The sequence below is a fragment of the Callithrix jacchus genome, chromosome 14 (assembly GCF_049354715.1).
Source record: "Callithrix jacchus isolate 240 chromosome 14, calJac240_pri, whole genome shotgun sequence".
NCBI classification, from domain to species: Eukaryota; Metazoa; Chordata; class Mammalia; order Primates; family Cebidae; genus Callithrix; species Callithrix jacchus.
The window spans coordinates 33,376,368-33,397,412 of record NC_133515.1 but is presented as its reverse complement, the minus strand read 5'-3'; the positions used below and the strand labels follow the sequence as shown (position 1 = coordinate 33,397,412).

The 21,045-nt window shown below is 37.3% G+C and overlaps 1 protein-coding gene across 9 annotated transcripts in view; it reads left to right on the top strand.

Moving 5' to 3' along the window:
* The window catches only part of CTNNA2 (catenin alpha 2), a 1,148,556-nt gene that overhangs the window by 236,574 nt on the left and 890,937 nt on the right, over positions 1 to 21,045 (top strand). For all 9 annotated transcript variants that reach the window (XM_035273413.3, XM_035273412.3, XM_017964211.4 and 6 more), the window contains one exon: positions 6,179 to 6,374. In XM_035273413.3, the coding sequence (XP_035129304.1) occupies positions 6,179 to 6,374 (196 nt within the window). The remainder of the gene's footprint in view (positions 1 to 6,178; positions 6,375 to 21,045) is intronic.

Below are 21,045 nucleotides of genomic sequence, written 5' to 3'. Positions count from 1 at the left end.
TGAAATAGTTTCAGAAGGAATGGTACCAGCTCCTCTTTGTGTGTCTGGTAGAATTCGGCTGTGAACCCATCTGGACCTGGGCTTTTTTTGTGTGGTAGGCTCTTAATTGCTGCCTCGACTTCTGACCTTGTTATTGGTCTATTCAAAGTTGAGTATTCTTATAGGTTGTGGTTAAGAAGTCTGCAGAGAGGAGGATGTTGAAGATATAGAGGAAGTTGGCATAGCTAATGCAGCAGTTCTGGAGGATGTGATTAGGAGATTAAAGTGGTGACTGATGGTAGCAGCTGGCTTTTCCTGTTGTAGGAGGGGTAGAGATAAAGATGGGTACAGAGATAAGTGAGTTTGGTGGCAGGTAATATATGTTCTTTTTAAAGCAATATGAATGTGGAAAAGGAAATGATTATTGCTAAGAAAATTAACCCAGAGATATTTCCAGAAGGAATTGGAATTGAGTCAACAGCAATAAATGTGGTAGAATGGTCTTATAAGATAAAAATGATTTGATTTTAGCAGTCTGTTCACTAACTTAAGAGGACTCTGCTGCAGGATGTGAGGGGATTGAAGCAAATTTAACTGGGCTAAGAAATGAATGGAAAGATAAACAGACACTTTCAACCTATGCTTTTCTTTTAAAAAAAATATTGGTAGTGACTAATGAAATCTGAATTTCTTTACTTGGCTTTCAAAGCCTTGAAAAGTTTTGTTCCATTACATCTATCTAACCTTACTTTCCAAATAGTTTATAGGTTAGCCTTATTCTCAAGTAGGACTGATTTCCTTACTGCCTTGGAAAACATCAACTTCATCTTTACATGTGTCAATATTCATGCTATTAACCAGTTTTTGTTGCAGGAACTTTGCTTCTTTTTTCTCTTTTTCCCCTTACTGCTTGCTAATGGATAGGAAAGAAGAATGTGTGGATCTTGATGATCCTTGCCTTGGGTGAAAGTTGAGAGTGGGGATTAGAGAGAATCCCTGGTTGGGGCAGAGGGAGGTATAACATTCGACCAGGGATTTCCATAGAATAAAAGATTGTTTTAAGACAGAAACATGTTTTAATAACATATTCTCAGTGTTTGCTTACAAAGGGGTTTCTCTGTCAAATTCTTCTATTCACTGAAAGAAAACAGCTTACGATGCATCTTAAAGAAAGTATGCTTACATTTGCCTTTTATTTCTGGATTTCTCTACTTGTCCTCATAGGGCCCATGTTCTAGTAACATATTCTCGATGTATGCTTACAGAAGTGTTTCTCTGTCAAGCTCTTTCATTCCCTTAAAGAAAACAGCTTATGATGAATGTTTAAGAAAGCATGCTGACGTTTGCCTTTTTTAAAATACAGATTTAGGGGGTACAAGCGCAGTTTTGTTATATGGATATATTGTATAGTGGTGAAGTCCAGAATAAGCCATTTCTTAAAAGACTGCCAGCAAGCAAATTAGTCACTTAAAAAGTCCATGAGTGCTGTCTACCAAGACCTAGTGTCAGTCTGGATATCAGGACTTACACATAGATACCTCCAATTCCAGCAATTGGGCCACCTTGTGGCTCCCATCTTTTGATCAAAATATGTTCCTGCTGGTCTGACTTCTCTAAGGCATCCAGTTATGGATGCAGCTACATTTGTACCCAGAAGCCTACTGCACCATTAATTAGAATGCATAATTCTGATACTGTCATTTTCTTCACTAAAAATATTTGATTCCTGATCTTTAGTATATCTTGGCTCTTCATGACTGAGCAATAAATTTCTTTTTTTAATTTAATTTTTATTTTAGGTTCACAGGTACATGTGCACATTTGTTATATAGGTAAACTTGTGTCAAGGAGGTTTGTGGTACAGATTATTTTGTCACCCAGGTATTAAGCCTAATACTTATTAGTTATTTTTTCTGATTCTCTTCCTCCTCCTGACCTCCACCCTCTGATAGGCTCTAGTGTTGTTCCCCTCTATGTGTGCAGGTATTCTCATCATTTAGCTCTCACTTGTAAGTGAGAACATGCAGTGTTTGGTTTTCTGTTCTTTCACTGGTTTGCTAAAGATAATGTCCTTCAGCTCCATCCATGATCCTGCAAAGGACATGATCTTTTTCTTTTATAAGCACCAATTTCCTTATTATTCTTTGAATTACCCATAGAAGAGCATTGTTTACATAGGAACCCTAAGATCTACTATTTGGTTAGTTATAAGATTTTGAAATACTTTTGTCCTTCTTTTACTCTCAGCTGACTCAAAAAGCCCTAATATGTATTTTAAAGTCTGAGACTCTTGACTACATCAGATATTACAGGACATTGCAGAAGATACGATAAAATAGTTGGTTAACATTTCACTAACATTGATAAATATACATTAATATATATACACGATGCCTTTCAATGAAAAGGCAACCAATAGAACACAAATAAATGTAGAGAGACAAATGTAGAGAATAAATACAGCAGCCTCTCATTGTTAGACAGAAAAACAAGAGGATACTGGTGAGTTCTCAAGTTTCAAAGATAAAGCAGAGCTCAAGAATCATTTAGCTTTTTGCTTCTCTTGAGTTATGTGAATTTGAAGAAGTTATTTTTTTTACCTTTGGTAACTTCTCTAAGCTGGATTTCCCTACCTGTAAAATAACAAGATAGAATCGAAGTAGATGACTCTGAACTTTCAGAATTTTAGGTGTAAATATAGGCACAGCTCAAGATGAATAAAAGCCTATAACATGATGGGGAAAATGACACTTCAAGTGGGAGAAAAGGAAAATGTGCATTAGTATAGAGTGTCACACACCATTATAGACTGGAAAGAGAATGTGCCCGGCAGCTCAGGAGGAAGGTAGGAGTGGGATGAAATCAATGAATTTGCATAGCAAGAGCTAGGCTGAGAATTCCCTAGACTGGTTAGTTTAATCCTAAAAGGACAGACCCAACTTTCTCACCTGCTAATGCATCTAAACTACTTTTGCTACTTTCATTCAAACATTTGGTATACCGGCCAGAGAGTAAACAGCAAGAGTCCTGCATATGCTAATCTTAAATGTTTCTCTGATTTACTGAAAAGTTTATTAAGTTACGGTAAAAAAGAGAACCGAACTGAATGAGGATATTTTAAGTTTACAGTAAAAAGAGGACTGAACGGAGTGAGAGGCTGTCTTGCTTATTTACTATGTAAATATCTAGAATGCTAATTGTAGAATAAACTGGGCAGAAATGACATCTTTTCAATCTTTTTTTTTTTTAATTTTTTATTGGATTTTAGGTTTTGGGGTACATGAGCAGAGCGTGCAAGACAGTTGTGTAGGTACACACATGGCAGTGTGCTTTGCTTTCCTTCTCCCCTTCACCCATATTTGGCATTTCTCCCCAGGCTATCCCTCCCCAACTCCCCCTCCCACTGGCCCTCCCCTTTTCCCTGAGTCTTCCCATCCAAGAATGTGGGATGTCTCTCCCACAAAGGAGCCACATGGTGGCCCGGTTGCTGGAACTGCAGGTATCTGGTATAAGGTCTGATATCCAGACTGACACTAGGTCTTGGTAGACAGCACTCATAGTCTTTTTAAGTGTCTAATGCAGCTTGTTGGCAGTCTTGTAAGAACTGGCTTATTCTGGACTTTGCCACTATACAATGTAGGTCTTCTTTTATGTTCTTCACTAAAATGTTATCATTTTCCCCCATGCAACATTCTACATGTTATGTTATGGTCATTTCTGATCATATGAATGTGCGCTGATTATGATGTGATATTTAAAACCACATTTCTGTTCTTTGTTACTGCTCTTTCATTAGGTTTCATCATTTATGTCATATTTAGCCACCTTGCTCTTTGCTCTTGTAGTAGTTTGACTTGTCTTTTAATTCTTTTCCATTTCCTTAAGAGTTATATTCTCTTTAAGTTATGATGTAACTTAATGCCTACCTTTCTAATGCTTATATATCTTCTTTATTTTTCTCATCTAATTTATTAATTTGTCCTTCAATAAAACACTGAATAGCAGTGAAAGGCATTGACACTTATTTATTCTAAACCGATTAAGACCTGAGCCTTTATGGAAGCCCATCCCGTTCTTTCTATTCGTCTCTTTTCCCTTTCTTCCCTTTGTTCTCTTCTACCTGTGAGTACATGAGAGCTTTTACTAAAGGAGGACTGATTTGCTTCTTTTGAAAGTAATTACATTTTTCTTAGGAACTTTCCGGTAATGTTCCATGTGTTCTTGTTTGTTTGCATTTTAGTTTTTGTTTTCCACAATACTGACATTTTCTACTGGCTTGCTATTATTTGTGTCACCTAAACTGTACCTAATGCAGTAACACACCATGACATATAGAAGCCTAGAAATGTGTTGGGACCTTCAGGAAATGAGTCCACAATGTATATTTTGGTAGAGTCACTAGCAATATAGCAATTTTGGTAGAGTCACTACCAGCTTCTACTTCTTAAAAGTGTCAATTTATCTAAAACTAATAGCTCTCTCCCTCCTATTTTTTCCTAATTTATGAAGTCTAAAAAATAGATAATGAAGCATCTTAGAATTGTGTATAAAATGAGAATAAATCAGATCTCAGTGCGAATAAGGAGTTTTTTCCTCTGATAAAAGGAGCCTGGCCTAAATGCAGATGGTAGAGAAGGTTGCTGTGTTTGCTTAGGGGATTTATGGGCTTGTTTATAGGGATTGGCTGTACTGGGGAGTTGAGGTTCTTGGAAGAGTAGTGTGTTTATGTGTTAGAGTAAATCTTCATGAAGGAGAACACTCCTGCACCTCAGAAAAGCAATCTTTGTGACAAGGTTTTTTTTTAATGGTTGCCTCATATGGGTAGCACTGAAAAGATGACAATGTGTTTCTCATTGCATATACATTTTACAGCTAAACCACCATTATCTGATATTCTTATTTTTAATGATTTTGCCATTTTTAGGGTACCATTTGTACTTAAATGGCCTTATAGAATCTTCCTTAAATTCACTGTACCCAATTATTTAGCAATCAAAAGAGGGCCGAATATGACAGCTTCCAACACTGCACTAATCACCTCTTAAGTATTGGTTCTTCCTATATACTTCATCTTAGTTTACATTTATTCAATCCTTTATTTTTTCTTTCAGTGTTATCTCTTTCTCGATAAACTGACTGGATATTAATCGTGACTTTGAGTAATCGCTTTGATTGCTCTGGGATTTGGAGTAAACATCAGAAGTCAACTGCATTTGAAACTCTCTGGTAGACTGGCTTTCTTAATAACCTCCAATAACATCTTAGTCTGCTAACCAGGATAAATATCTATGAAAATAAACCACAGAACCTACATTCTTGTGAAACTGATAATATACAGCAGTAAACATGACTGGCAAGTTTTGCTCAACAGAATATGGAACAGTTGCTTTCATTTCCCCTGCAAACTTCTCAGTGGTAGAAAATGAAGGTTCAGAAGTCTACAGTAGATAACAAGTTGCTTAAAAGATATTATAGCTTTTTTAGCAAATTAAATAGCTAGAGATACAGAGTTAAAAATGTTTGGCAGTTGAGATATGTGTCCAAATGATACTTAGAAAAAAGAGCGATAATAGATTCAAATCTAATTATGATTCTAGAAACTTTAGCTGGTTAACATTGAATCTGAATCATTTAATCCCCTCACATAAAATTTGCCATTTTATTTATATAAGATAAAATTCTAAATAGCAAAGATCTTCAAAAGTCCTTGGAAAATCATACATACGTATTGGGTGTTGGCTACTCATTATTTATTAATTGCTCTTTCATCTTTCCCCTGACTTACAGGGCTCAGCACTGGATCTTGGTTCTCCTAGCTCAGTAGTCAGAGGTACTTCCATATTTGCTTCGCTTTCTTGCCTCCCTGAGGCTGGGTACTCTAAGCGGCACTGTTCTTGTCAGTCTATAAAAGTGAGTGAACTTGAAACCTTGAGCTACTGGCAAGTATGCTCTTTCTGCTTATTCATGTGTGTTTGTTTTTCTACAGGAAATCAATGAAAACCATTTATTTGTATGCAATTTCATATAATTCCACACTTTTCTTGATAAGGCTATGTGATGAGGCTAAGTGATGTGCATTCATGACTTGATAATGAAACCCTATGATTTAATAAACAGAGAGATTTAGAAATTATGAGATAACATGACATTTCAAGACAGTTTTGCAAAGAAGTTTTATAGTTTTTCTTTTATACTTAAGGTGACTACACTTGTCAACACAAGCAACAAAGGCCCATCTGGTAAAAAGAAAGGGAGATCAAAGAAAGCCCACGTACTAGCTGCTTCTGTAGAGCAAGCCACTCAGAACTTCCTGGAAAAGGGTGAACAGATCGCTAAGGAGAGTCAAGATCTCAAAGAAGAATTGGTGGCTGCTGTAGAGGACGTGCGCAAACAAGGTAGGCAGAATGATACTATTGTTCAAGGGGGATCTATACTGATGTGCAAACAATGGCCTTTTCTTTAGAATCAGTGGATATTTACTCAAAGAAGAAGTCTTATGTTTTGTTCCTTTTTGTCTACATTTGTCATTTTTAATGTTGCTGGACGTGGTACAGAGAGATGTTTTCATTGTTGCGGTATGGTACAGCTACAAACACTCCATGTCTGCTGTAACTTCAGAATCTTCAAGTTGTTTTTTCTTGTGTTCTTTCTAACACAAATCAAAACAGACTTTGTATTAAACTCAGGCTTTAGAGAGAATGGATGGGAAGACCTAACATTTGTAGAGTCATTTTAAAGTCACGATTTTATAGTTGAAGGGGGAGAAGAATGTAAAGTACTAAAGGAGAATTATTCTTATTTTTCTGTGAGTCCCAAATTCATGTTTTTATTTCACAGATTTCCTCACAAATGCAGCTAGCTAGCCACCCATTAATGAATCAACTATCTATATCAATCAACCAATCAATCAATCAATCATACTGTTTATTTGGCATTTTAAAATTTTTATTTGTAGTAAAATATACAACATAAAATCTTAACTATGGCCAGGAGCGGTGGCTCACGCCTGTAATCTTAGCACTTTGGGAGGCCGAGGCGGGCGGATTGCCTGAGCTCAGGAGTTGGGAGATCAGCCTGGAAAACATGGTAAAACCCCGTCACTACTAAAATAGAAAAAAATAGCCAAGAAATAGTGGCATGCACCTGTAGTTCCAGCACTTCAGAGGCTGAGGCAGGAGAGTTGCTAGAACCTGGGAGGTGGAGGTTGTAGTCAACTGAGATCTTGCCACTGCATTCCAGCCTGGGCGACAGAGCGAGACTCCGTCTCTAAAAAAAATAAAAATCTTAACTACTTGTAAATGTACAGTTCAGTAGTATTAACTATATTCATATCGTTGAGCAACCAATCTCAGTAACTATTTCATCTTGCAAAACGGAAACTCTATACCCGTTAAACTACCCCCTAGATCCTCCTCCTCCCTGAAGCCTCTGGCAATCGCCATTCTATTTTCTTTTTCTACAAATTTGACTACTCTAAATACCTCATATAAATGGAATCATACATATGAGTCTTTTTTTGACTGTCTTATTTCACCTAGCATAATGTCTTCCAGGTTCATACATGTTGTAGCATGTTTCAGTATTCCATTGTATGTATATACCACATTTTGTTTATACATTCATTCATTCATGAATGTTTAGGTTGCCTCCACTTTTTGGCTCCTGGGAATAATCCTGCTGTGAACATAGAGATAAAGATACCCCTTTAACACCCAGCTTTCAGTTCTTTTGGATATAGACTCAGAAGTGGTATTGCTGGATCATATGGTAATTATATTTTTAATTTTCCAGAACCTGCATGCTGTTTTTCCTAGTGGCTGCAGCACAATTTTTATAGTAGTGCATGCCTACTAATGGTGCACAGGGGTTCCAGTGTCTCCAAATCCTCACTAACCCTTGTTTTATTTTGTGGATCATATCATCATAATTGGTGTGAGGTGTTATCTCATTGTACATTTGCCTTACATTTTCGTAATGATTAGTTATATCGAGCATCTTTTTACGTGCTTCTTAGTCATTTGACGATTTTTATTGGAGAAATGTTTCCAGTCTTTTGCCCATTTCTTAATCAAGTTGTTTGGTTTCGTTGCTGTTGAGTTATAGGAGTTCTTTATATATTCTGGATATTAATACCTTATCAGACAGTGATTTGAAAATATTTTCTCCCATTCTGTAGGTTGCCTTTTCACTCTGTTGTGTCCTTTGACACTGAAAATATTTAAATTTTCATGTAGTCCTACTCAGCAACTGTAGCTGAAAGTTCTAAAGGCCATGAAATCAGAACAGATACCTATTCCCAAGCTTGGTCTCTCTCCTGCATTTTCTATCATGAAGAATGCAATGTTATCTATTCAGTTGCATGTTGCATAAATCTTGGTGACATTCTCGTTACTTTGGGTTTTTTCCAACATAGTCTATTGTAAAGTTTCCTAGATCTTACCTCCTAAATATCTGTTTAACGGACCACTTCCTGTCTCAGTTATTCAAAAGCACAATGTTTTTCTGCCCCAGGGCCTTTATATATGCTGTCTCTTTCACACATTCTACACACCCCAGCTCAAGGAACACCTTCTCAGGGAAACTTTATCTGACACTGCTGTCATCGTTTTTAATGAGTTCTTTCCTTGTTACTTTTCACAGGATAATTAATTGTTTGTGAGGTGATTCTTTCATGCCATACTATAAATTCATGAAGGCAGAGACCAGACCATATCCCTTTTGCTAATCATTGATTTTCAATGTGTAGTACTCATTAAACACTTGTTGAATTAATGAATTAAGAGGCGAAATGAATGGTCTCTTCCAATTCTTCTTGCAAACCTACCACTGTATCAATTCACAGCTGGATATTTAGTACCTGGAAACACCAATCCTCCGTCTACACTCACAAATACCATTCGTTCCCCATGCTGCCCTCTTCTTCCTCATCCTCTTCTTCCTCCTAAACACTAAATTCATTTCTATTATACTAATTTAAATAATTACTTTAGTTTGCAATGTTAATTGTGCCACATTTTATCTATTGTGAACAGAGTATATTTGTGTATGTGTTTTGGTAATGTGAAATCTTCTAAGTTTTCAGGCACATTTGAAATCTGATATTCCTTCTGAATTGCAAATGGACACTTGTTTGTTTTCATGCATCTACTGCCTGGATAGTTGTTTTATTTTTTTGTTTGTTTGTTGTGGGTTTTTTAGGTTGACTGCCATATAATAAACTGTATGCACTTAAAATGTACAATATGATAAGTTTTGACAAAGGCATACATCCATGAAACCATTTCTACAATGAAGATAGCAAAGGTATTCATAGTAGAGGGTGCTTTGATTGGCTCCTGGGCCTCTTTTTAAAGCCTTTGCCTTTTATGATGATAAATTTTTCCCTTTACTTTCTTCAAAACCTCTTAGGAATTCTTTTGTCATTACAAGTTAGTTTCCACACATTCTGTAGAAACTAATGTTTTCATTTTCTTGAAGCTTACATGAAATGGTGTTCTTGTGGATATAATACAATAAACAACACTGTTTTCGGCTAGACTATCTTAGAGGTGTTAGAGTAAAAAATTTGTACATATGCTAATTTAAGACAGCTAACAATGGTTGCTCTTTTAGAGGATATTTTAAGCTTCCTTTCTGAGATTATCCATTTCTTGTTACAAAAAAATTCCATACCAGAAATGATGTCTGTGTGCAATCTGTATAAAGCTCCACTGCTACATGCTCCTTCTCTTGAACAGTGTCAAATTCAAGGAGGCATTACTATAGTATGAAAACTAACCAGAAAAATGGGTAGAAGCCTTTAAAATTCATTTTTTTTCACTCTGCAATAGCGCCCATACACTGCCTATGCCTATCAGGTGTGAGTGGTGCACCTCCTCCCTGATGGCAGGGTCCTCAGCCTCTTGATTGAATTTGTTGTCCACAAGCTCTTATCTCCATTCTTTCCATTCTCTAGCACAGCTTATTATTATGTAACCTCCTTTGCTTATCTGGCTTTACCTGATTTTCCTGTTTGCCCATTACCCACATTTTATTTACCAATAAGAGCCCAACGTTGATTTTCAGAGAGAGGTAGAGAGAAAGAAGCTTGTAGGGAAGGAATGTGGAATGAGGCAGGATATTTAGATAATGGAAACTTTAAACTCTGGTTTCTAATACGGAAGATGATATTGAGAAACTATGGAAACACTGACATTTAGAAACAATAACCTCCTTTAAAATACCTCCAGCATCCATACATGACTTATTTATTGAAGTGATATGCTGTGGGAACTAAATCTGTTAGTTTTACTCTTGCATTATTTTTGTTTTTATTAAAAAGCCTTGTCATTTTTTGCTTTCAGCATAAGTAAATGCCAATTTTCATACTGTACATGTCAATTTTCAGATCTTTAATATAGAACTGTTTTGCTTTTCTTTTGAAGTTTCACATTCATTATAATTACCCAATCTGTCAAGATTATAGATTGAATTATCTATTTAACTATGTTATTATTGTATCTCATTGGGCTAAACAGTGTTATTTGAATGTCTTTATTATTAAAAAATATATATATTCTCTTAATTCCAGGCTGCATGCCAGATCTCTAAAAGTTTTCAGTCTGAGTGGCGACTATATTTTTACTCTGGAATATTCCAGTAGAAGATTTCCCTGTATCTGTAAAAAAAGTCTTGGAGTAGGTGTTGTGCTGAACCCCTATGGACTCCAACGGGGATGACACCAGGATCAAGGGACCAAAGTAGAGACTCAGAGTCAGCAAATGAGACATGGAGTTTTACTGGGGGGCTTACCTACAGGGGAAAAGTCTAGTGGCGGCAGGCTGGGCAGAAGAATTACATAGCCCGGGGGAGGCAGACTCGGCACAAGAACCACAACCATTTGTGAAAGGCAGGCAGTTCATAGAGCAGTTTCACGTAGCACTGTTTTCCTAACAGTCTTCACCTGGCAACCTCCACTTACCTGAAAAGGAGGCCTCCATCCCCTTTATACCCCGTGTTCCACGGGCTGGGCTGGGGGCTCAGATGTTACTCGTAGGAGAGAAAGGATTCTCTGGGTCAGCCACTCCTGGATTCCCCAGCTCAGCAAACACATTCTGGTGCATCTGCCATTCAGAGTTGTTCTCAGAGTAGGCGTACATTTCTGCTGTCAGGTATGTTTACATACAGTAGGCTTATGATAGCATTTATATTTAAAAGAGGTACCAAAAATAAGTTGTCTAAATGAAATTTGTTTTGAAGAGTTTTTCTTCAAAACTTAGAACTCTGATGTTCTAGTCTTTGGTAAAGACTGGATGTATAGTTTGGTGTGTGTGTTTCTGCCTGCGTGTTTGTTTTATTATGACTACAGTCATGTGATACATGCATATTGTCTTTCTAATGTGAGTTTAAACTGCATCAGAATAGGAACAATGAGATTTATGTATTTCTTTCTTCTTCTGGAACACTTACATGGTCCTCTAGCACATGGTAGATGATATTCAGGAAGGAGTCTTGGGAAATCTACAAAGCATTTTCAGTTTGGTCAAGATTATCTCATTTCTAATCTTACTTTGGCAAATAACTAGCTGAAAAGCTAAGTCACTTAACCATTTTTAGCCTCAGTTTCTCCATGTTTCAAATGCAGACAATTATTGTGTTTACCTCAATGGATTGTTTTACTAAATGAAGTCACAGGGGAGCAAATAGACTGAAAACATTTTCTGGACTGTGCACTTATTGTGAGGTTCTCAAACTTTAGTGATACTAGAATCACCTGGAAAGATCTTGAAATCCTTATCTACGGGCCTCACCCCTCATCAATTAAATCAGAATCTCTGGAGTTGGACCCAGCCTTCAAGATGTTTATAGCTCCTCAGGTGATTTCATTTTACAGCCAACTTGAGAAGAAATGGACTAATCCACCTTTTGCTTGTCAGCCACACCTAGACTATTTATCCATCCCTGGTAGTTATTTAGTGTTTCACATTAGGCAATTGTTAACAGGTAGTCATTATACAAGGTGTATGAGCTTATTGTTTACTTAGAAGTAGGTCAGTAAGACTTATGTAGGAGATACAACTTGATATTCTATATTAAAATGTTATGGATAGGTATGTCCTAGGCTAAATGATGTGTTAACAAGTCTGATATTCTGTAGGTATGCAGGAATATGTGTTAAGTATATACTGGGCAGTTAAATCTATAGGGCAGTTAAGTATTTCAGGAGTTGTGGGAAAAGAAATGTATATAGCTGAAATTAACAAGGAGGTGATGTTTAAGCTGAACATTGATTAAAAATTTCCACAGATTAATGAGACAAGAATTTCAGATTTAAGACTTGTGGGATAAGAATTTCAGATTTTATCTAATTTTCAAAGGCAAAGAAACACGAATGGCATTGATAATTGGAGGTTGGATAAAGAAGCCCTGATTTGATGAAACATTTTATATTTATATACAGTTAGAAATATAAGATGGTCAGGTATGGTTGTTCATGCCTGTAATCCCAGCATTTTGGGAGGCCAAGGCAGGCAGATGCTTTGAGGTCTGGAGTTCAAGACTAGCCTGACCAACATGGTAAAACCTTGTCTTTATTAAAATATAAAAATAATTAGCTGGGCATGGTGGCTCATGCATGTAGTCCCAGATAAGCAGGAGGCTGAGCTAGCAGAATCACTTAAACCCAGGAGTTGGAGGTTGTAATGAGCCAAGATTATACCACTGTACTCCAGCCTGGGCAACATGAGATTCCATCTCAAAAAAAAAAGAAATGGAACAGACCCAGATTGGGAAAAGTATAGACAACATGATGAAAGGAAGGAAGAGAGGCAAGGAGGACAGAAGCTAGCTACCTGGCTGGCTTCTACCCACTTAAATGATATTTTAGAAAGATTAATATGGCAGCTTTATGAAAGTTGCCTAAATCAGAGAGAAACTGTACCCCGACAGATTGGTTAGGTATGATCATAATAAAAAGGGAAATGAAACAAAATAAGTACTTCAAGGGTCCAGGATTGAGGAGGCAGTAATGAGAACAGAAAGAAGCTACAAGTTGCAGGCATTACAAAAAAGAATAAAATCTTTTTCAACTTACTGAAGGGGAGATAAGAGCCAACATTTGTTCTACATTTTTGGCCCTACGCTACTTAATTGCAAAGTCTTTAGGAGTGACAAGGGCAGGGGAGAGTATACGGGTTTGGTTTTAAACATAGATGATTGGGGAAGACTGCCTGGTGGAAGGGCAATGCCATGGGGAAATTTGGAAGTACTTGCCAGTAGAGAGAGAAGAGTAGAGGGATTAAAGTACAGTTTTAGAAGAAAGAACAAACTAGTATTAGAAAATGAAATAGAAATAAATTAGAGAGGGAAAGCAGTCCCTGAAAAGCGGCCAGAGAGCAAGGACAGAATCTTAAAATCCAACGGAATAGGCTATTTCTTAAAGGAAATAGTGATCAATCTAGACTCTAGAATGTTTTTGTATCATGTCAGAGTGTTCTGAGATTGTGGAGAATGAGTGATGAGAAAATGCTTTGGATTTTTCTAGACAGGTGTCATTAATTATATTCAAAAGTACATTTTTCAGGAAGCTGCAAAGGCAATAGCTAAATGAAAAGGAATCATGCTGAAAGAACAGAATAGATGGTGAAGTAATTGATGTAGGTAGGAATGCTAACTAGAATCTCTTTTGGTTATCATTGCAATATATTTTGCAGGTATTTCTTTTGGCTTCTGCAGATAATCTGGTACCCACCTGGGGCTCCTGTGTTATTATTTTGTGTATCTCTGGAGCCTGGCACAATGCCTGCATATAGTTAGCACTTTAGGCATGCTTTAGCAGATTGTCACAGAATGGAGGGAGAGAAATAGAGAGGAGTAATGGAGAAACACTAAGGGCAAGCACAAAATTATAACTTTGCTGGCTTGCTTATTGTTTCCATCCCAAAAATGAAGTATCAGGGTATATATGAAGAAAGGGAGCCATAATTGTAATACAAAGAAAGAAGGTTCAGGGTTGCGTGAAGTGATACAGAAGGGAAATTCCTTTATCTGGAAAGCAGGTAGGTAGGTAGAGATATCCCAAAAATGTTTTGTAGAAAAGGTAAAAGCAAAAGCAAATTGGATGAAATGATCTCAATTATTTTGAACAAAGATGGAGGTGGTTTTAATGGACCATGGATGGCTGATACTTAATCACTATTGGAGATGTTTTTATGCTTTTTGCTTGTTACTGCCATCTGTGTGGGTCTCCCATCGATTTTTAAGGGATTTTATTTACTGAATGCAGCTGATGATTACTCCTTTCTTGGATGCTGCTGAAAAGGCCAATTTTTATGAGGCATAATTTGCCTAAGAATTTTTTATTTAATTCATTTGTATGATGTGTAACTGCATCTGCTAGAAATGGGGTGTTCACATATGGTAGTCGGTAATCTTCAATTTGAAATAGATCTGAAAGCTGCACTTTGAATGATAGGCATCCTTTTTCAAATTTTCTCAATAGGCAAATCCATTTAACAGTGTAACGCAGCATTCGTTCTATGCCATAGGACTTATAGAGAATCCTTAAAGCATCTTCTCTGTCATCCCAATATTATATCTCCACATTCTCTTAAGCCATGGAGCAGATGCTTACATTTTCTGTTGTTGTTCGACAACAGCATTCACATATTGCCCACTCTCTGAGCAATGACAAATCAAAACAGCTAAGACATGACTATGCCACCAAAGTGTATTTGGCTAGGGTGTAGATGAGATGTACATGGTCCTAACTCAAAACTACAGGGAATCTTGTGGAGCATAGTGACAAGGAGGTACAAATGAAAGAAGTAGCTTCCTCATGGGACCATTTCCTAAATAAAAGTGACAACCAAGCCATTCACTGCTCATGCAGTGTTTTCTTTGTTATGTCATAAGCTCAAATGTGAAGTGATATGGTGATATCAACAAGTTCCACTATTTTCTTTTAGTTTTTTTTTTTCTTTCAAATTGAAGGCTTGCTCTGTTTCCCAGGCTAGAGTGCCATGCCACAATCTCAGCTCACTGCAATCTCTGCCTCTCTGGTATAAGCAAATCTCCTGCCTCAGTCTCCTAGGTAGCTGGGATCACAGGTGTGTACCACCACACCTAGCTAATTTTTGTATCTTTAGTAGAGACAGGGTTTCACCATGTTGATCAGGCTGGTCTCGAACTCCTGACCTTGTGATCGGCCCACCTAGGCCTCCCAAAGAACTAGGATTACAGGTGTGAGCCACCACGCCTGGTCTCACTAGTTTATTTTTATCAAATTGAAATTTATTGAGTAAATGATGACCAGTGGGCTAAGACAGGGAGGGCAAGACTGAGAAAATGTGACAGAGCATGAGAGAAAGGTGTCCTTTCCATCTCTGAGAGGTCATAAGCCCTTTCCTCCTGATGAGCTGATCCCTCTGTGCTTCTGACACCCTTTGATCATGTAGTGTTGGTAAAATGAGAGGACCCAACAGAAACTTCGGGTGATGCCAGCTGGTGAATTCTTCTGAAAGCTAGTCAGAGGCTATTTCCCTCACCAGGAAGTTCTCTCAGTCACACAGCCCTGCCCCTCCTCCGTTATGTGCCCTATAAATATGTAAAGCGGCGCAGTGTGGGGATGGTGGGCATGTCCTCACTCCTGCAGCATTTTCCATAGGGGTCAACCTCTCTAAGAAGAGTGTGGGACATGGATGAATCTGGAAAACATCATCCTCAGCAAACTGACACAAGAGCAGAAAATGAAACACCGCATATTCTCACTCATAGGTGGGTGATGAAAAATGAGAACACATGGACACAGAAAGGGGAGTACTAAACACTGGGGTCTATTGGGGGGAAAAGGGGAGGGCCAGTGGGAGGGGGAGGTGGGGAGGGATAGCCTGGGGAGAAATGCCAAATGTGGGTGAAGGGGAGAAGAAAAGCAAAGCACACTGCCATGTGTGTACCTACGCAACTGTCTTGCATGCTCTGCTCATGTACCCCAAAACCTATAATCCAATAAAAAATTAAAAAAAAAAAAGAAGAGTGTGGGAGTTGGCAAGATCCTGTTACTCCTCTGTGTTTCCTTTTCTCAAGCATCCCAGGCTTTATGCCTCTACTCCTCGTACCCTGAATACTTGAGTCTCCTAGGATATAGGGCTTCCTTTCTGTGCTGTGTGCTGACTCTTCACTGCTGTCTGACTGCCTCTGTAAGGATGGTACCTTAGTTACTGTGTTCTAGTATGGGCTTTTGTTGGTCTCAGGGTAAGATTTCACTCCTGTATGGGGAGAGAGGGGGATGTTTCCACTGAAGGGAGATACTTTTGGGAAAGAAGGATATTCTAGGGTAGAAAATGGGGACACAAGGAGTAAATCCTAGGTAAGAGAGGGAAAGATACCTCATTTATATTCTCTCTATGGATCTCGCTTCATTGAGCCTGGACTCTGCTGAGTGTAGATCCATTACTTTTTACAATGATACTATTCACAGCCAGGTACAGTGGCTCATACCTGTAATCCCAGTGCTTTGGGAGGCTAAGGTGGGAGGATTGCTTGAGGCCAGTAGTTCAAAACTAGCCCGGGCAAGATAGCAAGACCTCCATCTCTACAAAAAATACAATAAAATAATTAGCTGGGCATGGTGGCACACACTTGTGGTCCCAGCTACTCTAGAGACTGAGGCAGGATAATAGCTTGAGCCTGGGAGTTTGAAGCTGCAGTGAGCTATGATATAGCCACTGCATTTCAGCCTGAGTGACAAAGCAAGACCCTGTCTCTTAAAAAATAAAATGATACAGTTGGAGTGATGTAATAAAGTTCATGTGTACTAGATACAGCAAGGCAGATCTTGAAGATGGAATGGAGGATGTCTTGCATCGATCTGTGAGTGCGTTGAGCGAGAGCTGATGGTGCTCTACTATGGCCATACACAGCCACTCACTGCCCTTCCAGTGGCTTCTCTACCTCTTCCTTATAGAAGCTTCATTTTACAAGTGTTTCTCAGAGTGAAGTTCACAGACCACCTGGTTCAGAATTCCCTGGGTGGGTGTGGGAGGAGTCCATGAAAATTCAAATTGATGAATCTAGCCACAACTCTAGATTCAGTATGTCTGGGGTGACCCTGTAAATTTTTATTACTAGATAGCACCCCAAGTGAACCTTATGCTTCTAAAGTTGAAGAATCACTAATAGCCTAAGTTGAATATATAATTATCAACATCATTTTAATTACTTTAGGTCTCTTTTCCATAGAAAGTTATGCTATCTAGGAATGAAATCAATTCTTGGAAGGTTTAACATCAGAGGTTTAAAAAAATATGAAAAAACCAGAGATGCATACTATGACGAAAAGATAGAAAGAGGTTTGATGTGAAAATATGAAAAAAATACATAACTTTAAAAATGTCATATACCCTTAGGATTCATCTTAATGCAAATTTTAACATTTGCAATAGGTTCAACCATTGAACATTTTCTTAAATAAAATATGTTTGTATGCCAAAGTTTGCATTTGCTGGGGGCCCTGGAGTACATATTATTCTTTCACCTGACCTCCCTTTTTGGAACCCTTGTCTTTTGAAAATGTTATATTCTTTCAGCAAAAATAACAGCAACAATAGCAAGGTTTATTGTTTCCCACTCCATTTGTAAGAAACTTTGTATATATTCTCTCCAAGTCATTCTGTTTGTCATTTGAAGTATTATTCATATTTGTATAATATGACACAGATACTGATCTCCATGTGCATTGATTGACAAATTCTACAAATATTTTTTGAGTATCTTCTATGCACAGGCACTATTTTGGGTGCTGGGAATGTGGAATAAAGAAACAGACATTATCTGCCAATAAGAATATTACATTTTGAGATGAGACAGACAAATAAGTAAAATATTAAACAGGGTGATGATTACAGCCTATGGAAGTGCAATTTAAAAATGAACCAACCAAATGCATGACTCATGAAAAAAGCGGATAATTTGAATTTCATATTAAAACTAAAAACTTTGGCAATGAGAAACATAATGCTAAGAGAATATAAACAAGCCACAAACTGCAAGAAAAAATTTATAAATTACATGTTTGATGAAGTAGTTATATCCATGATATACAAAGAACTCTTAAAATTCAACAAGATAACCATTAACACTACTTAAAAATGGGTGAAAGACCTGAACAGATACCTCACCAAGGAAGACATGCAGATAGCAAGTAAACATAAGAAGCAGTGTTCAACATCATCTGTGATTGGGGAAACACAAATTAGACAACAATGAGATTTTAATATATCCTAAGATCCCCAAAACTGACAATACGAAATGCTGGTGATATGTGGAGCAACAAGTGATTTCATTCATTTGGATGCAAGATGATATAGCCACTTTGAAGGACAGTTTGGCAGTTTCTAAAATAAAACTAAACATAGAATTAATTGCCTTATAACTCAGTAATCACAACCCTACATACTTACTCTGCTGATTTGAAAACTTCTATTTATATGACATCACCTAATCTTGTTTCGTTTCCTAAAATAAACTTAGAATAATTTTAGACTTACCAAAAATTTGCAAAGATAGTACAGAAAATTGCATATACTGTATACTTATTTGTCACAATTAATAAACCAATATTAATAGATTATTATTGAATAGACCACAATAATAAAAAAATATAATTGCAAACGTTTCTGCTGATATGCTTAGCAAAAATGGCAAGAACAAACACAGTATGAATGCCAAACTATTCTTATTTGTAAGCTGACTTGCAAAGAATGGTAAATTATACATCTGTATGAGTAAAAATCAGAAATCTAGTTTAGAAGATTGCCAATTCAGGACTGTTTCTTTTAATACTCTTTTTTGAAGTCTAAACTTACCAGTCTAAGTAAAGCCATTCTTGCCTTTCACAGAAAACATTTAAAGAGGCATGCAAGGATATACAAAATTCAGAAAGAGAATAGGAAATCCATGGGAAAGAGAAAAGGCAAATATCATCAAAGACTCAAGAAGAGTCAGGGGAGTGACTAATGCATATATAGGTTAGTGCCTAGGCATCCTGTGCAAACCTGTGCACCTGAGAACACGTCCACAGCAGGCTCAATGTGTGAGGTTCACTTTACAGTAGAGTCTAGGTTCAAATTTCAACTGCAGTTTTTATGGTGCCTGTGCCCTGTGACATGGGAAAATTATGTATCCACTCTGCACCAGCGTGCCTATGAGTTCATTGGGGCTTATCTTACATTCATCCCAGGACTGCTGTGCAGAGAAGATGAGAGGCTGCATGTAGAGTACCTAAAAACTGACCTAGCACACTTCAGCCTCGAAAAACCTGGTGGACGTTGCTTTTATTGCTAATGCCATTATTTTCTTGCTACAACTGGACAGCAGGTTGGGCTCTTAAGCTTTCTAACACATCAGTTGTAAAGTTTATGACAGAATGATATTTTTAATCATAAAATAAAATGATCTTTCAGATCATGAAGCTACCTTCATTTCATTTGTAATACACTTTCAGGAAAATTTCTTAAGCAAAACCTCTGATTTGTGCATAAAATACTCTGTATTACCACATACAGATAAAGAAACCTGGTTATCAAGCATTTTCTCTCTAAAAGTTAATTAATTCAATTCAATTTGACTGTAATTCAATCAAAAATGCATTTGACATGCTCATCTTAAATAAAAACCAGATAAGATTGTTCAAGATGAAGCCGATTCACTGATGTATTCCTAATTATGATATATGTCAGTGATTTGATGCAAACCAGGCAGTCTTTATTAACTCTGGACCCCTCAGAAACCAAGGCTGGGCAAGCATGCTTCTAGATGTGATACTTCTTGTTTTTAAACAAAAATAATTTCAAGATTTATTTTTAATTTGGGGAGTGCATGCACAGGTTGGTTACCTGAGTATATTGAGTGGTGCTGAGGTTTGGGATACGAGTGATCCTGTCACCCAGGTAACTGAGCATAGTACCCGTTAGTTTTTCAGATCTTGCCCCCCTTCCTTCCTTCACTCCTCTAGTAGTCTCTAGTGTCTATTGTCACTATCTTTATGTCCATCTGTACTCAATGTTTAGCACCCACTTATAAGTGAGAACATGTGAAATTTAGTTTTCTGTTCCTGCATTAATTTGCTTAGGATAATCGCCTCCAGCTGCATTCATATTGCTGCAAAGGACATAATTTCATTCTTTTTTATGGCTTTGTAGTATTTGCTGTTTTTTATGAAGCACATTTTCTATATCCAATCCACTGTTGATTGGTACCTAGGTTGATTCCATGAGTCTACTTTTGAAAAGAAAACAAATAGAGAAAGGCAAATAGCAACTAAAACCATGCTGAGTCTTGTTAGGTGAATGTTAATAAAAGGTTCCAGATGACCAGCTCTTTGGAGTGATATTTAGGCAATATGGAAAAATCAAATCTTACAATAAATTATGGAGATGTCTTCCCAACATTGTGGGGGATAAGCAGACACGTTAATCATTAGAAAGTGTTAAACAGAAAGAAATAAACAGGTAGGAAATGCAGAGGCTGAATTACCTCTTCTTAAACTAAAAATCACAATGCTTGACACTGTATGCCCACTCTTTTGTTCCCACAGTTAAAAATGAAGTGGCTTTTCAAGCCGCTTCTCCAAAAGGCTGATCCTTCTGCTGGAGCTCTTGGTCCCTTGCCATTTTTTGAGGACCCTGCTTGGGTGATCCACCTAATCTCAAATTATCAGTTTCTTCCTTTCTACTGGCACAGTCGAAATAGCATGCCAATATTTTATATGTTAAAACAAACAAAAAAACCTTACCTGTTTACAAATCCCTCCAACAAATGCCTCATTTTTTTACTTTTTTGAGCAAAACTTTTCAAATGATTCACATTCACTCATTCCATATCTTTACCTCACAGTCACTTAAATTCTTTTATTGTGTAATATAATTTATGTAAAACAACATGAGAAATTAAAAGAATACCAGTATGCAGACCCCTCTGCTTAAGAAATAACATCTTCCTAATGCATAGGAATCTTCTCTGTGTGCTTTTCATGTCTGTATTTCTTTCCCTTCCTAGCCCCACTGTCCAACCTCGGTCAGAGAACCACAA